Source organism: Ornithorhynchus anatinus, chromosome 2 (genome assembly GCF_004115215.2).
Source record: "Ornithorhynchus anatinus isolate Pmale09 chromosome 2, mOrnAna1.pri.v4, whole genome shotgun sequence".
Lineage (NCBI taxonomy): Eukaryota > Metazoa > Chordata > Mammalia > Monotremata > Ornithorhynchidae > Ornithorhynchus > Ornithorhynchus anatinus.
This window is the reverse complement of record NC_041729.1, coordinates 101,061,892-101,082,199: the sequence shown is the minus strand read 5'-3', so window position 1 is coordinate 101,082,199 and position 20,308 is coordinate 101,061,892. Positions and strand designations below refer to the sequence as shown.

Genomic DNA, 20,308 nt, shown 5'->3' with positions numbered 1-20,308 from the left:
TGTTGGGATTTGTTAAGTGCTTACTATGTGCAGACAACTGTTCTAAGCGCTGGGGGAGATACAGGGTAATCAGGTTGTCCTACATGAGGCTCACAGTCTTAATCCCCATTTTACAGATGAGGTCCCTGAGGCACAGAGAAGTTAAGTGACTTGCCCACAGTCACACAGCTGACAAGTCGCAGAGCCAGGATTCGAACCCATGACCTCTGACTCCCAAGCCCGTGCTCTTTCCACTGAGCCACGAAGTGCTTACTATGAGCCGAGCACGGACTAAGCGCTGGGGTAGATGCAAGGTAATCAGGTAGGACACAGTGAGACATGGACTCACAATCTTAATCCCCATTTTACATATGAGGTAACTGAAGTCTAGAGAAGTTAAGTGACTTGTCCAAGGTCACACAACAGACACGTGGACGACCCTGGAAAGAACCCAAGTTCTATGACTTCCAAGCCCCTGCTCTTGGCACTAGGCCATGCTGCTTCTGCTGCTTCTAATGAAATGATTCTCTCTCCAAGTTCCATTTATTTCATTTGGCTGGTGCTTCAAAGAATGGGTTAAAGGGACACGAGCACTAGGTACCTTCAGTTTGGGTTCTACCGGCTTCTAACTAAAATCTGTCGTAATGTGACTCATTCCTCTGAATATTATCACTAAAGTTGACCGCACCGTCAGCAGTAGTTCTTGACATGATTGTCCTTAGAGAACAAGTCAGGACGAACGTGGGAAAACAGAAAACATTTCAACAAGAAATTAATCAATTAACTTAACAAATTGTTTTTTTTTAAAAAAGATCAATTGACTTAGACTCTAAGTCTTAGGTATCTTCATCCCTCGTCTCACTGGGACAACTCCTTGCTTCACACCAAGAGATTAGTAAAGATTTTCACACTTTTATAACTTTTCATTAGTGCCACTATAATTGCAATCCATGCAGTCATGGAAAAAATAATTAAAATCTTCATAAATCAGCCATTATTGGTTTTTCATTGTGTTTTCAAACCCCAATTATGCAAAGCATCACTTCAATTTTCATTTTCACCCAAACACACTTTAGTGAATAAAGCAGAAAGAAGGCTCAAAACAAAGGCCTATTAGAACAGAAAAATACAAGACTGGTGGTGGAGTACCTGGTTTTAAATCCCCTTGTGCAAACATGTCAATCATATAGCGACAGAATGCAAACTGATCTAACAGAGCAGAAAGAAAAAGAGCAATGAGAGAAATGTATACACTGCTTGACTTCTTCTCTGGAGGGAGGAAGAGGAACATTACAAAAAAAACATTTGCTTTTGTTATGAATTCAACTTTTTCCAGTCATGAAATAATGACGCTCCTACTCAAACCCAGCTGCAAAGAGATATTAAGCAAACTCACAGGTATCATTCTCCTTTTACCCAACTACTTGTCAAGAACATAAATCGATGAATGCCTTATTTATCATTCATTTTTTTAAAAAAGAGGGCTCTTTCCAGAGCATGGGGATTTCATTTTGGAAGTACATTTGGTATCTTATTGACCCAGCAGTGCAAATTGTTTCTTTAAAACTGATACAGTTTATTGAATCGGTACACTGAAATACATTCTAACTTTGCAAAACCATGTGCTTCATTTTAAATATATGAAATCACAAATTTCTGTGCCTATACACCATTAGAGATGCCCTTAAAAATGCTAAAGTCCATGCTACTTCACCTAACAATCGAAAAATAACTCTCTGAATCCACTCAAATCCACTATGTGAGACTGTCATGACTTTAAAATATCTCATATGAACTGATTCATACATCAAAAAGACTCCCTTCTTTAAAATAGTGTATTTTCACAATAAAGCTGGCATAAGATAGCGCCTGGATGAGACCTAATACAGATTGTCTAATGGATGATCTTGACTCTTGGCAGGCTCTTATTTTCTTGAAGCAAAGGATATGCCAAGCTCAGGAGGAAGCTCGGGTCACATTTTAAGTAATTCATGACACTTCCTTTACATCTTCATGTTTAAATCTTCACTGATAAAGCCAAGACTTTTTGTGTCTCCTTCCATTTGAAAAATGGACAATGTCATACTTTAGAAAAGCAGTCATTTGGGAATTTTATGGAACGTAATCATATTTGAAAAAAATTTCACTTTCCTCATGTCTTTAAAATATCAATGGTGACAATTGAATGTAATTATAAGAAATAACTTGGAAGAGAGTTTGAAATATGAATTTTAGTCCATTGGAAATACTTACTAGGGGCTTCGAACTTTATAAAGATAAGGACCGCCTCTCTTTCTTCTGGGCCACGTATGAACTTGGATCTGTGACTTTTGGGCATTTGGTATTTGCCCCACACTCAGTCTGACGGTACTTATGTATGTATCTCCAAACTATATTATTATAAATTGGCACTAACCTTAAGAATTTGGAAAATCTAGGAGCAGTCTAACAGTGTTAGCCAGATGGGAATGCAAGATGAATGATGCACCTGTTCTACCTAGTTAGAGTCCGGGGCATTTGGAGCCAAAGATTCATTGCATTCATTGAGAAGCAACCTGGCCTAGTGGATAGAGCATGGGCTTAGGAGTCAGTAGGGCCTGGGTTCCAATCCTGCTCCGCCACATGTCTGCTGTATGACCCTGGGCAAATCACTTAATTTCTCGGTGCCTCAGTTACTCCATCTGTAAAATAAACGTCCCGTGAGGAACGTGGACTTTGACCAACCTGATTGGTTTGCATCTAGTCCTGCACTTAGAACAGTGCTTGACACATAGTAAGTGCTTAACAAAATACTATCATTATTATTGGAAATATTTTTTTCTCAGAATTAAAACCAGAATTTAGACTAGGAATCTAGAGTATATGAAAATTACGTTCTTTTAAACACGCCGTCACATTCCCTGCAACCAAACCAATTAAACACTATTTTGGAATACATTTTCCAAATGGACTATCCACAGTAGATATTTTTCCAGGGAAATTTTTATATCATCACCTTAGGGGCTCTTCTTTTATCATTACCGGTTCAATTTGGCAGGCACAAATAAACCTTCCCCTGAAATCCTTGCAGATCTCTAACTTAAATTTCTCATCTGGAAGTTGAGGGCCTGGAAGCTTCCTTGCTACATAATTGTTTTCAGATCACCTCCCCGTTCTATTTTGTCCCTTCGAAAAGGCTATTTGGAAATCCAAATTCAAAAATGCCTTGAAGAAAGCTAATCAGGAAAATGCTCATTTCTGAAAATTTCAGTCAGCCAGGAAAGAAACTATTTCTTTCCCTCTGTGTAACGGATATTAATCAATCTTCTGCTCAGAATTGTTTTTCCTACTCTTGTCCAGAAAAAAAAATACCCACGAGCGTTTAAGGTCAGTAATGGTAGTAATGCTGGAATTGTTTTCCAAGTTTTGTTTTCAATTAACTTTTTTTTATTTTTCATTTCACATTAGTTTGAAAATTGGAAGTTCCTAGATGCCTCAAGCATGAAAATACCCAGTTGCTTATTTTGAGGGAGTGAGGGACAGCCCAAGATATGACTGAGAAAAGAGTGGTTGAAACAGATGAAGCAGGTTATAGTCAGGAACTGGTGGGCCTCAAGGAACCGACAGAAAAAGAAATTGACTATTTTGGTCTCTCCTAAGTACATCAGAGTTTAAAACTTTCAAACTTGATTTAATATAAATTGAGAAAAAAATTTTAATGGGTAACCTTTTTGAACCTGCTCATCTCCTCAATCTGTTCTGCCTCACAAGTTTCCCCATCTAAATATTCCAGAGAAAGTGCTTTGCTGATTTTGAATTAGTTATTTTCTGAGTTGTCAAGGTAATGGCACCTGTAATTTACCCACTAGTTTTAGCCTTTGAATTGAACTAAAATCAGTCAAAAAGAATCCTCCATCTAAAAAAATGTGATGTAGTAAAACTCAAAAGAAAAGACATTAAATTAGGAAGATAATCATTTACGTTTATGATCGTTATTAATAAAATTGTTGTTATTATTGCTTCTCAGTTGCCCCTATCTCCTCTGTCCCATTATTTTTCAACTGTGAGCTGTTCTTTGGGCCCGGCATCGTGGATCATTTATCCTCCACTGTACTTTTCACCAGTGCTTAATACAGTGCTCAATACAGTGTTCAATCAATATTATTTGAAAGAATGAATAAATGAATCAATGAATGAATGGTTATATGGAAAGCAGTGTGTTTGGATGGGGAGATAAATAAAAGGAATAGAATGAAGAAAGCAGGAGTGAGGGATCTGAGAGGAAATTGTGGAGGCTAGTAAAAGAAGGGATGGGGAATAGGCAAAATTAATGGTGGCCATTTAGGATGGGCGATCTTTCCAGGAGGCGCAAAGCTTCACATATTTATCCTCACTATGGACGTGCCATATGGAGAGGGTGAAGACCGAGTTATCTTCCATTTTATATATGGGAAAATTTAGGCCAATAAATCAAGTCTGCCTAAGATCTCTCTCTGTTTAGTGGTTACTAGACTCCTCTGACTCCTGATATTAGTGTTACTAATTTATGAAGTTAATATATTTTCTAGATATGACTTTGCACATGGATGGGGCTCCTTATTAAACAAAAATAATGAATGGGCAGTTGCTATGTTTTTCAGGAAATCACAGTGGCAGAATTGGAAAAAAATAGAAAATGCGGCTGGGTAAAACAGATTACTCTGAGTTACTCTAATTTTGGTAGCCAGTATTCTGCATGGCTGCCTTTCATTTTAATTAGACCATTTAGAGAAAACAGTGGGGAAAGGACATACCTGCATACTTATTCTTATTAGAGTAAGAATTCCAAAGTCCCCATCAAATTTCTACCACAACTTCAGCTTCTAACTTTCTCTTGGAAACATATTCCAAATGAATCTTTAGCCTCAAAATCACCTCCCAATCACTGTGTTGCAAAGTTTAAGCTCCTGGCTAATGTGGGTTCCATCTACTGACTTTCTGGAGGAAGTAGAGATGTATTTGTATTGTTCTTTCTTTTTTCTTTCTTTTGACTTTTGGTCTCGGCCATCCTTAAATTTCACAGTCTCTGCTTCTTTCCCGCTATTCTTTTCAAATCTTCTTTAGCTTTCTCCTGCCCATCTTTACCTTTCTTTTCAGCCTTGTCTAGAGCAGTGGCCAGCTTGTCATCCTTCCCTTTAGATTTGGCTGGTGTTTTCTCTGTTTCTTTGGCCTTTGCTTCAGTCTGCTTTACTTTCTCCACTTTTCCAACCTTCACTTCCCTTTTAGACCTTTCTTCGGCTTTCAAACTCTTCGATTTCTTGTCCTCTGCAGACGATAAGGGGCTTCATTAATGGAACCAACCTACTTAAAGAATGAAAAAACTGACACACCTTAATTAATGCTCTTATTTGGTTTTAAAAAATGAAGTGCTAAATGTAAAAGCAATAAAGAATAGGTTGTTCTAGGAAATAATATAAAGTGCATTTTTGCTCTAATAAGATGTAAAACATTACTCCAAATAATATGAATGTATTTTTTAAAATAGAGTTAAAAAACACAATAGAATTGCATGATCAAATAGCAGTGTAAATACATACCAATACTCCAAGATGATAAATTAGTTTTTGTATGCATAATCAGCTCTAGTAACACATGTGATTTCATTGCATTATTTGGATATATTCAAACGGAAAATTCAGAGAATGTACTTCACATTTGTTCTGCTTTAAAAAAAATGGTAATGGCATTTGTCAAGCATTTACCATTTGGTATTTGTCAAGTGAATGCGTCAAGGACTGTTTTAAGTGCGGAGATAGATACAAGCTTATCAGATTGGACAGAGTCTCTGTCTCATATGAAGCTCACAGTCTAAGTAGGAGGAAAATAAGGTATTGAATCTCCATTTTACAGTTGAGGAAAGTGAGTTACAATGAAATTAAGTGACTCGTCCAAGGTCACAAAAGAGGCAAGTGGCAGAGTTGCTCGTACTCTTTCTACTGGCCATGCTGCTTCTGTTCTAACACAACACAGAAGCAGTGTGGTCTAGTGGATAGAGTGAAGGCCTGGGATTCGGAAGGACCTGGGTTCTATTCCCATCTCTGTCACTTGCCTGCTGTGTGACCTTGGGCAAGTCACTTAACTTCTTTTATGAGGTTATGAGGTTATGTTTTTACGAGATGTGCTTCCCCTTGACTCTATTTATTGCCATTGTTCTTGTATGTCCATCTCCCCCGATTAGACCGTAAGCCAGTCAAACGGCGGGGACTGTCTCTATCTGTTGCCGACTTGTTCATTCCAACCGCTTAGTACAGTGCTCTGCACATAGTAAGCGCTCAATAAATACTATTGAATGAATGAATGAACTTCTCTTTGCCTCAGTTACCTGATCTGTAAAATGGAGTTTAAGACTTTGAGCCCAATGTGGGGCTTGGAATGCATCCAACCTGATTAACTTGTATCTATCCCAGCAGTTAGTACAGTGCCTGGCATATAATAAGCACTTTAAAAATACCATTTTAAAAAAAGACAAAACTAAGTTGGCCCAAGTATATGTATAGGAACAAATAGTTATGTGTATACATGTGCTGTTGGTCAAGACCCTATGATTCCCATTGTCTACTGAGTCTTACTCTAAGTAACTATAATGCTAATTTCATTGTTTTGTTTCCACTTTACAGCATTTAATACCATCTAATAACAATGAGTAGCAAAGGTGTAAAGCATTCTGGTAATGGCTATCCTAACAATAATATATGAATTCATACAAAAATATTTCCCATCATGATGGTATCTTGTGTAATCTACTCCCTAATCCATTCAATGATGACTATCATATCTTTTCCCCCCTAACACAGTGATCTTCAAGAGCACAGCCCCGGTATTATAAGAGAACCTCCTGAACGTGGCAAGACAACTTGTCTCAATTTTACTGTAAGGTTTATGTGGAAAGATGACTTGTCCAACCTGATAAACCTGTACCTACCCTAGCACTTAGAACAGTGCTTGACACATAGTAAGCACTTAACAAATACCATAAAAAAGAAACAAAACATGTACAGTATTGTATTTTCAAAGTGTTATCCTGCACATTCTTTGAAGCAAAAATGCACCTTGTACTAACACACTTGAGATCTCACATTATTTGTTGCCAGATAAAATAGAGCTGTTGAAATGAGCTTTTAATCTCTCTATGCAAGTCAGCCAGGGTACTGCAAATGTTGAGGGAAGAGGGAAAAAAAATAAGGTTAAGTTTTTAAGCCACCATAAACCCTGGTTACAAACCCAGAACATTATCTATAAGTGAATAAATTTAATAAGAAATACTGGCCTTAAAATTCAATTGTGTTATCACCACAGTTCTAAAAGAAGAGCATCATACAGGGAGATTTCTGCAATTTTTCTCTTTCAGTAAAAGCTAACTTAGTATTGGTAAGAATAAAGGAAAATGAAAGAGAACAAGATAGTTCATACATATAAATTTAATTATATTGTAATATGTTATATATCAGAAATTCATAAGTCATATCAAGAGTTGCCTATCAAGAGTGATTTTAAATAACACAACCTTTTTTTTTTAAAGGACTCTATAGTGATATTTAAGGAGAGAAATTTGTAGCCTAAAATCTCTAATGAGAGATAGAGTTCTGTAATTTCTAGTGGTCATCTTGACTTAATATCACATTTCCCAGAACCCTTTGGGAACAAATCTGGCCATTAAGCATTGGTGTGCAAGCCCAGAGTGAATTTGACCTGCATCTCCACAAAGGATTGGCATAAATTTAAGATGTTCGGCCAGGAAATGCTAGAACCAGGCAATATCTTCAATGACATATGTAAAGTTACATAAGTGTTTCAGACAAGTTGGATGTATGGCCACCCAACTGTGGAACCATTTTCTGTTAAAAACAGGGAGTGGAAATTGGCCAGTAAGCATTTTCCACTCTTGTATTTCTACGTTACCTCGGCACTTAGGTATACTCCATTCCTCCTGACCCTTTAGGCCCTTATTTTTGAGAGGTGTTGTTGTTGTTGTTCCTTAAGGTGTTGTTCCTTCCTACCTTAATTTATTTTCATGAATGGAATGGAAGCTCCTTGAAGTTAGAGGTTGCATCTCTTAACTCTACTAGACTCCCCCAAGAGCTTAATAAAGCGCTCAACACAGAACAAACACTACTGGTTTGTTGATCGATTGACTGCAGCAGTAAAATAAAGGCTATAGTCTGAGACTAACCTACAAACTCATTGATTCTCAGGGACTCTCCATCTTCTTGTCTACATAGGGACACATTATATCTACCAGCCCTGTAAATTTCTGAATCTTACTTCTTCAGGCATTGGCTACAACTGCCTTGGGTTTTACATTGGAAATTCAGATTACTTCAGAAAGATTTTTAGGGATTAATTTGCCACCAGTATTCATTCAGCTACTTCTTTTCCTGAAATGTGGAAAGAAAAGAACACAAAAACACAAAGTAATACCTTTGGCAAGTGTTTTCACATCTCGTTTTTCTTCCTTCTCATGTTTGTCTTTGTGAGCTGCTAGAAAGGGAAAGATAGAATATTGAGTTCAAGACTAAGAATCGCTTCTGTTGAGCTGTGAGATAGCAATGTGTCCTCAACCTTTGTTTCTCAGTGGTCAACTAAATAGGTTTTGGGTAAGAAGCAAGAAAAAAAAACGAGCTGGAGATTCCCATTGGACAAGGGGCCAGAAAGGTCTCCTCTACGAAGCTTTGAATACTAACAATTTATATTAATTTCTAACTCTGTGGCTCTTACAGAAGATCTCTTCCCATCATAACACCAAGAGGCCTTCCCTGACTAAGCCCTCCTTTCCTCTTCTTCCATTCCCTCTGCATCACCCTGACTTGCTCCTTTTATTCATCCCCTCTCTCAGCCCCACAGCGCTTACATACACATTGGTTATTTATTTATTTATAAGAATGTCTGTCTCCTCCTCTAGACCGTAAGATCATTTTGGGCAGAGGATGTGTCCATTTATTGTTATACTGTACTCTCTCAAGTGCTTAGTACAATGCTTTTCACACAGTAAGTGCTCAATAAATATGACTAAATAACCCCATGACATCACACCTGGTGTCTTTGTGACAAAATAGGAAAATTAGAATCAAATGTATATTAAGCATTCTGTGCTTCTTTAAATGGGCAATATATGATTTTCAACTGGGTGCCACTCCAGAACCAAGTGAAAAGCAGCATGGGTTGCTTTTCAACTCATGCTTTGCAACTACAGACCAAGCAGTCTGTAAAGATCTCCTTCTACTAGAATACTATTTTTTCATTCCACTTCACATCCTGCATTCTCTGGAAAAGAAGATTACAAGAAGTATGCTATGTGACGTCAGTTCAATAAAGGGACAGTGCTCCCAAGAAGGAAACCCTTCTGCCCCTGGAAGGCTCCTGCAATTTTCTAAATCCCCAATAAGGAAAAGAAGACTCAGTTCCCCACATGCAAGGACCTGAAGAGGAAATAAGGAAGAAGAAGTGAGGAAACTACATTAATCTAACTTTTCTTTGGTCCCTCACTCAGAGAAGGCTTTATTTTGTAGATTTTTTTTTTTTTACTTTGGTGTCCTACAGATGGGGTTCATGAACCTCCAGAACTGGATAAAAGGGCACTGGAGTCAATACAGTAATAAGGCCCTTCCATTATCTGAAACCATAATTCCCTTACTGGACTTGGAGATGCCATTTTGGACCAGATCATATAAAGGTCAGCAGATGAGGTACGGTTAGCAAAGGTGAGCTATTGAAAAAGTGCAGATATGTGGATGCTGCCATTTTATATTCAAAGGAGAAGTGAACATGAGTCATTAGAACCAATAGGGAACCATGTTAGCATATGGGTATATGATTATGGAGCCATAATACATTCATGAAAAACACAAAGAACGACTATAATTTTTCATGAATTATTAAATGGTTACCCAGCAGTTTATTCTTTGTGGATAATCCTCACAACACAAATGCGTAGTGGGTGGTTATTTTCATTCCTGTTTCACAGATGTGGAAAGTGGGATATAAAGCAAGCTTGGCATTATTCATGAGGTAATAAGAATGGCATGCAAATTTGGCAGTAGGTTTGAAATGCATGCCCCTTTAGAGAGAACATCACAAATAGATGATGTATGATGCCACATTAATTTTGATTATTGGAGCTGAATTTCTTTCTCACTGGCCCATAGAGAGCTCTAATAGGAAAATGACACTAATGTAATTTGTGTATTGTTGTCGATTGACTTCTATTCCAATTTCAAATAGAAAATATCGCTGCCAGCCCTGATCACTTAAATTGTAATCCAAATGACTGACAAATGGCTTTGTACCTCTCAAATAAAAACATCAGGAATATTCAAAGTTGAGATTGCAGTAGACTGTAAGGTTTGATAGACCATGATGAGTCTACAGTGTTAAGTAAATGCTAAAAGAAGGGTCACAGGTCATCGTACAACTTTGCCTACATTTCTGTGCACCTGCATTGGTTGAAACTCTACATAAATGATTTTCCATTTTAACTAAGCAGTTTGATGAGAGGTTGGCAAGGGACAGCTGTGAAAATTAAATGAAAAAAGGAGAGGGAGATAAACACACTGGCGTATACAGTAGAGCAGCCAAACTATATTTAATGTTCTCTTTTGAACTCTTTGATGAGACCCTAGGAAATTATACAAGGCTTTTCTGGGAGAGACAATGAGAGGCTCAAATCCAGAGGAAGGGATCCAATGGAAAGAAGCTGCAAGAGGGTAATTAGGAGATACTTTCACTTGGGTTCCTTACATTTTCTTATTGTGGCTAATAAATAACATTTAAGGAGATCTCATTTTTAATTCTGAATGTTCCAGAGAGCAGCGATTTCAAAATCTAAGTCTGCTCAAGCTAAAGGAAATTAATTCAGGCAAAAGAAATGAAACGCAAATGAAGATTAACAACACTCTTCTCCCCTCAAGGTCAGGAACTGTACCCTACCATGCTCCGAATGGGAGTAAATACTTTAGTCCTCTTTGATTCCCTCGCTTCTGAGAGGACTTTGCACTTCCCTTCTGCCTCCTCTCCCTCATCCTCCTGCACACCTCCAAGCCTATGGATGTGGGGATATTCGGCTCAAATTCTTATGCTAAGACCCAGCAAACCATTGGCATAAGAAAAGTCAAATGCTGTCCAAAAAGGGATTTGACTCAGAGGATTACAACAGGATTTGGGATCGAAATAACAGTACTTTATTTCCATAGAATCCTGGGCATATCACTTGAAAGTTCCCTGCCTGAAATTGTCCATCTCTAAAAATGTACTTCAGAGATTTTGACATCTGTGAATACCATGTACGATTAATCATATGTGTTTCACATATGCAGCCCTAAAGAGGTAAAATAAAAATAACAGGACTTAAAAAAAAGAAAAAAATGATTGTCCATCACATATACTCTGCTCCAAAAGCAGGCAACATAGAATTGGAATCTCATGAAAAATTATTGTGGTGCTTTCTGATCCAACCCGAGCCTGAGGTAAATATGCACCCTTGTTTGTAGAAAGGACAGAAAATGGGCATCTTGAAACTGGCAGGATGAATCTCCAAAACGCCTCGCTAGAGCAAACATTAATAAAAGTGCAAACAGTTTAGATTTAGCCCACCCTGGGCAAACATGTATCAAAGGGAAGAAGATACAAGAGTTTCTAATATGATCCTCAAAGGCTTGGAGAATTGGTTCGAGGTGAACCGTCAGAGGAGAACAGTTCAAAAATAAAGCGACTGCCGCAAATGCATATTTTTGAAGGTCCCGGGCCAGGGGTCTACAGGTGCTAGACAAGGGACCTGAAAATTTTCTATCAGAAAACAGCAGGGAAAAAATGTAAGCAGAGCAAAGACTCTCTAAAGGGAAATAACCAGAGTGTTATTATAATAACAAAAAAGCTCCTACCTTTCTTTTCTGGTTTTTCTTTTTCAAGTTTTTCTTTTGGTGTTACTAGAAAAGAAGAAACACTCCGCTTAATTTAAAGAGATAAAGAACAAGGAGGCTAACACAGGATAAAGGGCCCTAGTACAGCAAAGTTACCAATAAAATATAACTTGAAAACCCTCTTGCTTATATGGGTCCAAGGGCCATGATGGAAAGGTCTTTCATGTTTACACAATTCCTGAAATCCAAGGTGATCTGTGCTCTTGCTGACCTTCGAAATATGGAATCAAGCAATCAATCAATCGGGAGTATTAATTGTGCTCTGCACAATACTAAGTGCTTGGGAGAGTGCAATACAGCAGAGTCGCTAGATATGTTTCCTGCCCACCAGGAGCTAACATTCTAGAGGGGAAGCAAGATGGGCAGGGGTTGTCTCTCTTTATTGCTAAATTGTACCTTCCAAGCACTTAATACACTGCTCTGCACACAGTAAGCGCTCAATAAATACGATTGAGCCAATGCAACGGCTCCGTTTTCCCCGATTAGACTGTAAGCCCGTCAAACGGCAGGGACTGTCTCTATCTGTTGCCGACTTGTTCATTCCAAGCTCTTAGTACAGTGCTCTGCACATAGTAAGCGCTCAATAAATACTATTGAATGAATGAATGAATATTAACATAAATTATGGCTTTGTTCACAAATGCTTTTGTGGGACTGATAGCAGGGTGAATATCAAATGCTAAAAGGATACAGATCTAAGTGTTGGAGGATGGAGAGGGAGTAAGAGAAATAGGGGTTTTTATCAGGGAAAGCCTCTTGGAAAAAATGTGATTTTTAAGAAAGTCTTGAATAATAATAATAATGTTGGTATTTGTTAGGCACTTACTATGTGCGGAGCACTGTTCTAAGCACTGGGGCAGATACAGGGTAATCAGGTTGTCCCACGTGAGGCTCCCAGTCTTAATCCCCATTTTACAGACGTGGTAACTGAGGCACAGAGAAGTGAAGTGACTTGCCCACAGTCACACAGCTGACAAGTGGCAGAGCAGGGATTAGAACTCATGACCTCTGACTTTCAAGCCCGTGCTCTTTCCACTGAGCCACGATGCTTCCCTGTGGGGAGAGTACTGGTTTAACATATTTGAAGGAAGCAGCATGGACTAGTGGATAAAACACGGGCCTGGGAGTCAGAAGGTCATGGGTTCTAATTCCGACTCCACCAACTGTCTGCTGTGTGGCCTTAGCCAAGTCACTTCACTTCTCTGTGTTTTGGTACCCTATCATTAAAATGGGGTTTAAGACTGCGTGCCCGATGTGGGACAGGGACTATGTCCAACCTGATTTGCTTGTATTCCCCAGGGTTTAGTACAGTGCCTGACACAAAGTAAGCGCTTAACAAATGCCACAATTATTATTATTTTTATTAAGAAGGGGGAGGGAGTTTCAGAGCAGAGGGAGGATGTGGGTAAGGGGACCACAGCGAGATAGATGAGATCGAGGTGCAGTGATGTTGGAGGAGTGAAGCGTGCGGGCTGGGTGGTCGTAGGAAATCAGCAAGGTAAGGTAGGAGGGGGCGAGCTGTTGGTAAGGAGTTTCTGTTTAATGCAGAGGTGGATGGGCAGCCATTGAAGGTTTTTGAGGAGTGGGGTCGTGCTAACTGAACGGTTCATTAAAAAAAAATGATACTGGCAGCAGAGTGAAGGACTGGAATGGAGAAAAGCAGGGGACAGGGAGTTCCGCAAGGAGGCTGATGCAGTAGAGAAGGCAGAATAGGATAAGTTCTTGGATCAATGCAATAGCACTAGCTCAGCCTCTCACCCGTCCCTCAAATAGAGAAGCAGCATGGCTCAGAGGAAAGAGCACAGGCTTGGGAGTCAGAGGTCATGGTTTCTAATCCCAGCTCTGCCACCTGTCAGCTGTGTGACTCTAGGCAAGTCACTTCACTTCTCTGTGCCTCAGTCACCTCATCTGTAAATGGAGATTAAGACTGTGAGCCCCACATGGGACAACCAGATTACATTTTATCCAGCGCTTAGAACAGTGGTTGACACATAGTAAGCCCTTAACAGATACCATCATCATTATTATTACTCTTACTGGGTACTTGGCTGTTTGGAATGCATTTGGCATAGGGAAGGGAGAAGAGTGACTTCAGTTTTTAACTAGTAGCTATTAGTGTTTATTATCCCCACTTCTAGATGATAATCTCCTTGTATACTGGACCTATCCTCAATTTATGCCTTTTTGTGTACCCCAAGAACGCAGCACAGTGCTCTGCTCAAGTAGGAGCTCAACAAATGCTCCTTCAACAACTCCCTCCTTCTCTCTTACTCCTGATCCTTACGTACTTTGAGCTGTTGTCAGGAGGCTGCGGATGGAGGAGAGATTCTCAGATGGGACGGGCCCGGGTGGAAATGCTCCCAGCCTGTTGCATACATACAGTGCTCAACACATGGTAAGCGCTCAATAAGTACCATTGATTGATTGATCGATCGATTAACTGCAGAGGGAAAAGTACCTGGCACCTAGTAAGTGCTTAACAAATTCCTTAAAAATAAAAATACCGTGAAAAAGAGGGGTAGAAAGCATTGCCCCAGAATAAACCCATTCCCTCCCAACCTGAGTTGTGATTTGCAAATTATGCGCTGTCCTTCTTGAACTGTAAATTTATCCTCACAGATAGCAGCATCTTCAATCTGATTTTAGTGAGGAGCTGTTCAGGAAGAAGACCTGACTCTATGAAACCCTGTGAGGAGACTTCATTCTTCTTCTTCTTAATGACTTTTGTTAAACACATATTATGTGCAGTAAGCAATGGGGTAGATAAAAGATACTCAGGTTGGACAGAGTCCATGTCCCACATGGTACTCACAACCTTAATCCCCATTTTATGTCGAGGTAACCGAGGCACAGAGGAAGAGAAATGACTTGCCCGAGGTCACGTAGCAAACAAATGACGGAGCCGGGATTATAATCCAGGTTTTCTGACTCCCTGGCCTGAGCTCGTTCCCCTAGGCGCAATGCTTCTCCCGTTTCTCCTTCCACGCTTGGAGAGACTGACCGCCCAGAATGATCACAGTTGTCCTCTTTAAGACAATCGTGAGAAGCTTTAAAGTGCTCGGAATTGTTCTAAAATTAAACCCACCATGGCAGAAACAACAGCTGTATCTTTCTGTGCTTCCGCCAGCGACAGACTCAACTCCAGAAAGCCTTAATATGAGTGCGGGGGGAGAGCTGTTCCTAACCCAGTTCTACAAGTTGTAACGAAGCGAGTACATTTTTAGCAAGAAAAAAATAAGCTCTCTACACCTGCTAGAGCTTAATTTGTTTGTCATCCTTATTTGCAAGAGAAAAAAAATTCCCTTAGCAATCTCGATAATTAGAAACAAAGGGACCTCACCAGCTGGAGTGGGCTTAGTATTTGGCCAGCATGCTTGCCTGTCCAGAACCTGACCTTTCCTTCGCCAAAATAGTCAGCTCAGACTGTGAAAACGTCACTTTTTACCAGCCCCCAGGCAGTCCCCCTTCCCCCAACTCCTGCTCCCTGCAAGCTGTGTGAGACTTTTTCTCAGCGTCCTTAGCTCCGGCAGCCTGCCAGTCAGGCCGGGTGTCCTTTCCTGGACTTTGCCGACGTGCTCACGGTGGAACGGACCCCTCCGGTCTCATCCCGGCGGCCGCTCTAAGCTGATGGCGGAGCGATAGTCGTTCTGACAGCTAGGTCTCCTCTCGTCTTCACCCGGAGGAAACAACGCTCTCCGGGAAGGAACGCTTCCGAGCGGAAGTTTCCCGCAATTGAAGCTGCAGTTATGGCCGTGGGGGGATGCTAAGTTGCCCTTCCCACTGCTTTCTCAGCATCCTTGCTGAATCTCTCCTCAACGGTGAAGCAGTTCGGGGAAGCGGTTGGCCTGACGGGTAGCTCGCTGGCCTGGGAAACGGTGGGCCTAATGGGTAGCTCGCCGGCCTGGGAGTCAGAAGGATGTGGGTTCTAATCCCGTTCTGCCGCTCGTCTGCTGTGTGACCCTAGGCAAGTCACTTCGCTTCTCTGTTCCTCAGTTACTTCATTCATTCAATCGTATTTATTGAGCAATTACTGTGTGCAGAGCACTGTATTAAGCCCTCGGAAAGGGCTATTCAGCAACAGATAGAGACAATTCCTCATTGGTAAAATGGGAATTGAGACCATGAGCCCCGTGTGGAACTTGGATGGTGTCCAACTTCATAAGCTTGTATCTATCTCACCGCTTGGTACGGTGCCTGGAATGCAGTGAGCACTTAGCAAATATCATTAAAAAACCAAAAACTTACACACGGTGCCTCTATCTCCTCTCTCTCTTGCCGTTGCTCAAACACTGCCGCCTGCCTGGAACTCCCTCCTCCTTGATATGAGACAGACTGCCACTCTCCTCATCTTCAAAGCCATACTAAAATTATATTCTTCCAAGCAGCCTTCCTTGATAAACCCCACATCTCCCCAGCCCATGCCCTCTCATGCACCTGGCAACATTATTTCTACATCCTTATTTACTGCCATGCCAACAGCCCTCACTAGTGGTTTCAGATGTTTAAACCCCCTCCTCCTAAACCCCTTCCCTCCTGTCTCCCCCCGTCTCTCACCGTAGATGATCTGGTCATGTACTTTACTGAGAAAACTGAAAACATTAGCCATGATCTCGCTAAAATCTCCCCTGCTCTTCTCCAGTGCTTCCGTCCTCCACCCCCTTCTTCGACTGTCCCATCTTTCCCAGCAGTATCTCAAGAGGAGATTTCCCTCCTCTCAAAATCTATCCTGTCCATCTGTGTCTTCAAACCCATCCCTCTGCACCTTCTCAAAAACATTTGCCCTCTCCCTTCTTTCCTCCCTGACTGCCATCTTCAACTGTCCACTTTCTGGTGGCTTCTTCCCCACTGACTTCAAACATGCTCATGTAGCCCCTACCCTAAAAAAATAACCCTCCCTTGACCCCATGGCTCCCTCCAGTTTAATCCTATCTCCCTCCTACCACTCCTCTCAAAACTCTTGGAGCGAGGGGTCTACACGAGCTGTCCCCACTTTCTCTCCTCCAAATCTCTCCTTCCACCCACTTTGCTCCACCAAAACTGCCCTCTTTCAGGTCACCAGTGATCTCCTTCCTGCTTAATCCAACAGCCTCTACTCCGTCCTAATCACCCTCGACCTGTCAGCCATCTTCAACACTGTGGACCGCCCTTGTCTCCTGGAAACATACGCTAATCACGTATTCACAAACATTATCCTCTCCTGGTTTTCCTCCTATATCCCTAGCCACACTCTCTCAACCTCTTTTGTGGGTTCCTCTACTGCCTTCCACTTCTAATTGTGGGAGTCCCTCAAGACTCAGTTCTGAGATCCCTCTATTCTCCATTAATATCCACTCCCTTGGAGAACTCATTCACTCCCATGGCTTAAAACTACCATTTCTTAATAATAATAATAATGTTGGTATTTGTTAAGCGCTTACTATGTGCAGAGCACTGTTCTAAGCGCTGGGATAGACACAGGGGAATCAGGTTGCCCCACGTGGGGCTCACAGTCTTAATCTCCATTTTACAGATGAGGTAACTGAGGCACCGAGAAGTTAAGTGACTTGCCCACAGTCACACAGCTGACAAGTGGCAGAGCGGGCATTCGAACCCTTGACCTCTGACTCCAAAGCCCGTGCTCTTTCCACTGAGCCACGCATCTCCAGCCCTGATCTCTCTTCTTCTCTGCCATCTTGCATTTCCTCCTGCCTTCAGGATATCTCTGCTTGGATGTCCTGCTGAAACCTCAAACGTAACATGTCCCAAATTAAACTCCTTATCATCCCACCTAATCTCTGTCCTTCCCCTGACTTTTACACTGGTGTCTCACATGCCCGTAACCTCGGCATTATCCCCAATTGGTCTCTCTCATCCAACTCACATATTCAATCTGTCACCAAATCCTGTTAGTTCTACCTTTACAACACCTATGGATTCTGCCCACGAGCACTTATTATATCCTACCTTGGCTTCTGTAACAACCTCCTCTTTGACCTCCCCACTTCCTTTATTTCCCCACTCCGTCCATATTTCACTCTGCTCTGCAAATCATTCTTGTGAAAAAAATGTTCAATCCATATTTTCCTCTCTTCAATAACTTCTCATGGTTCCCCATCTACATGCACATCAAACAGAAACTACTTTCCATCCGTTTTAAAGCACATCCATCAGTTCTCTCCCTTGAACCTTACCTTGTCGATTTTTTACAATGCAATGGACACACCCCACTCCAATCTTTTCTCTTTATCTCATCTATCCTGCCATTGACCCCTTCCTCGCATCCTCCCTGTGGCCTGGAACTCCCTCCCCACTTGATATCTGACAATCTACCTCTCTCCCCATTGTCAAATCCCTCCTAAAATTATATCTCCTCCAAGAGGCCTTCCCTCACTAAGCCCTCATTTCCCCCAGTCCTTCTCCCTTCGGCATCACCTATGCACGTAGCTATGTACACCTTAAGTTCTTTATTATTCATCGCTGCCCTACGAGGCGTATGTACATATCCTTATAGTCTATTATTTGCCCTGCCTGTAATTTATTTTAATGTCTGCCTCCCCCTCTAGACTGTTAACTCAAGGAATCGTTTTCTACCAACTCTATTGTGTTGCACATTTCCAAGTGCTAAGTAAAGTACTCTGCACACAGTGGGTACTTAATAAATGTCACTGATCAATAAATTGAACTTTTATGAGATTAAGAAAAAGGGACCCAGAACCTTAAAGTCCCCGTGGCTCAGTGGAAAGAGCATGGGCTTTGGAGTCAGGGCTCATGAGTTCGAATCCCAGCTCTGCCACTTGTCGGCTGTGTGACTGTGGGCAAGTCACTTAACTTCTCTGTGCCTCAGTTCCCTCATCTGTAAAATGGGGATTAAGACTGTGAGCCCCACGTGGGACAACCTGATTCCCCTATGTCTACCCCAGTGCTTAGAACAGTGCTCGGCACATAGTAAGCACTTAACAAATACCAACATTATTAAATACCAACACTCAGTCCAGGTAAGATTGGAGCCAAACCACATACAGGACTATTTGGTCTCACTGGGCATAGGTAATGTAGTGTGATTGTGATATGATTTTCCTGTAATCTCATATGCAGTTATTATTCAGGGTGTAGGCAGTACATACTCTCTGCTCCTGAAAAGAAGTAGCTGATAAAATTAATAACTCAGGACCACTCTAAACTATAGATCCATCATGCCAAATGTCTTCATTAGCTCTCAGATCCAATTGAAATGGTGCAGCCCAAAACCTAGAGTCAGAAGTCACGGGGCTTTCAAAGCATGTAAACAGTTTATCCTTCAATCAAAAGCACAATGCTTATCTATAATACAATTGCATTTCCCAGCAATTCATAATCTCCCGGGGCCATAAGTCACCTTCCCAAAGTTTCTTCCAAACAGAAATGGAAACGGAATGCATTTTTCACCTTCCCCTGAAAGGCCGACAGCTCTGGGAAGAAGACCATATCTAACGGAGAGTTTCCAGCAATCTTGGAATAGCCGAAAGGCGGTCGTGAGGAAGAACTGCATTTGCAATTGTGTGCGCAAGCTGAATTTCTAACATATTCAGCCTGCAGAGCGCCAGAATGGAAGAGATGTTGGGAAGAAAGCTGTGTGGGTTCCCTTAGGCAGATTCTTGGACACTGAGAAGCAGCATGGCCTAGTGAGAAGCAGTGTGGCCTAATGGATAGAGGACAGGGCTGGGAATCAGAAGGACCTGGGTTCTAATTCCTGTCCCACATGAGGCTCACAGTCTTAATCCCCATTTTACAGATGAGGTAACTAAGCCACAGAGAGGTAAAATAACTTTCCCAAGATCATTCAGCAGACAAGTGGCAGAGCTGGGATTAGAACCCATGTCCTCTGACTCCCTGGCCCGTCCTCTTTCCTCTAGGTCACAAAATTGCATAACACACAAATTAAAAGAAAGTTAAAATAAGATATGAATGATTAATGCAAGTACTTAACACTAGCATTTATACACATATCCATAACTTATCAATATCAGTGTCTGTCATCCCCTCTGGACTGAAAGCTTGTTATGGGCAGGTAACATGTCCATCAACTCTGTTACATTATACTCTCCCAAATGCTTAGTACAATGCTCTGCATCCAATAAGCACTCAGTAACTACAATTGTCTGACTGGATGTACCAATTAATAAATAACAAGTAAATTAATAAATATATGATAGTCATAAAATGGCTAACGGGATAGCATAATGTGGAAGGTGTGAGGATTAAGATCTCCTGGTAGAAGTGTTTTTTAGAAGGACTTTGAAGGAAGTGAGGGACTTTTGGTAAAGCTGAGGTGAATAGGAAATTAAATGTAGAGGGAAAGATTCAACAGTGGATCAGAGTTGAGGACAAGATGTGGTGAGAGAGCTAGTTTGGAGAGAGTGGCTAGAACAAGCAAGGGTGGA

The 20,308-nt window shown here is 41.1% G+C and overlaps 1 protein-coding gene across 2 annotated transcripts in view; it reads right to left on the bottom strand.

The window, feature by feature from the left end:
- Positions 1–378: 378 nt before the first annotated feature.
- The window catches only part of TRDN (triadin), a 167,817-nt gene continuing 147,887 nt past the window's right edge, over positions 379–20,308 (bottom strand). Inside the window, exons 7-10 of one of the 2 annotated variants that reach the window (XM_029056675.2) lie at positions 11,871–11,915; positions 8,416–8,475; positions 5,083–5,262; positions 379–1,188 (exon numbers count right to left, since the gene is read on the bottom strand). In XM_029056675.2, coding sequence (XP_028912508.1) covers positions 1,052–1,188; positions 5,083–5,262; positions 8,416–8,475; positions 11,871–11,915 — 422 coding nt within the window. In that variant the 3' untranslated portion in view covers positions 379–1,051. Of the gene's footprint in view, positions 1,189–2,595; positions 5,263–8,415; positions 8,476–11,870; positions 11,916–20,308 lie in introns of those variants that run through there. The other variant, XM_029056676.1, reaches the window with a different exon arrangement.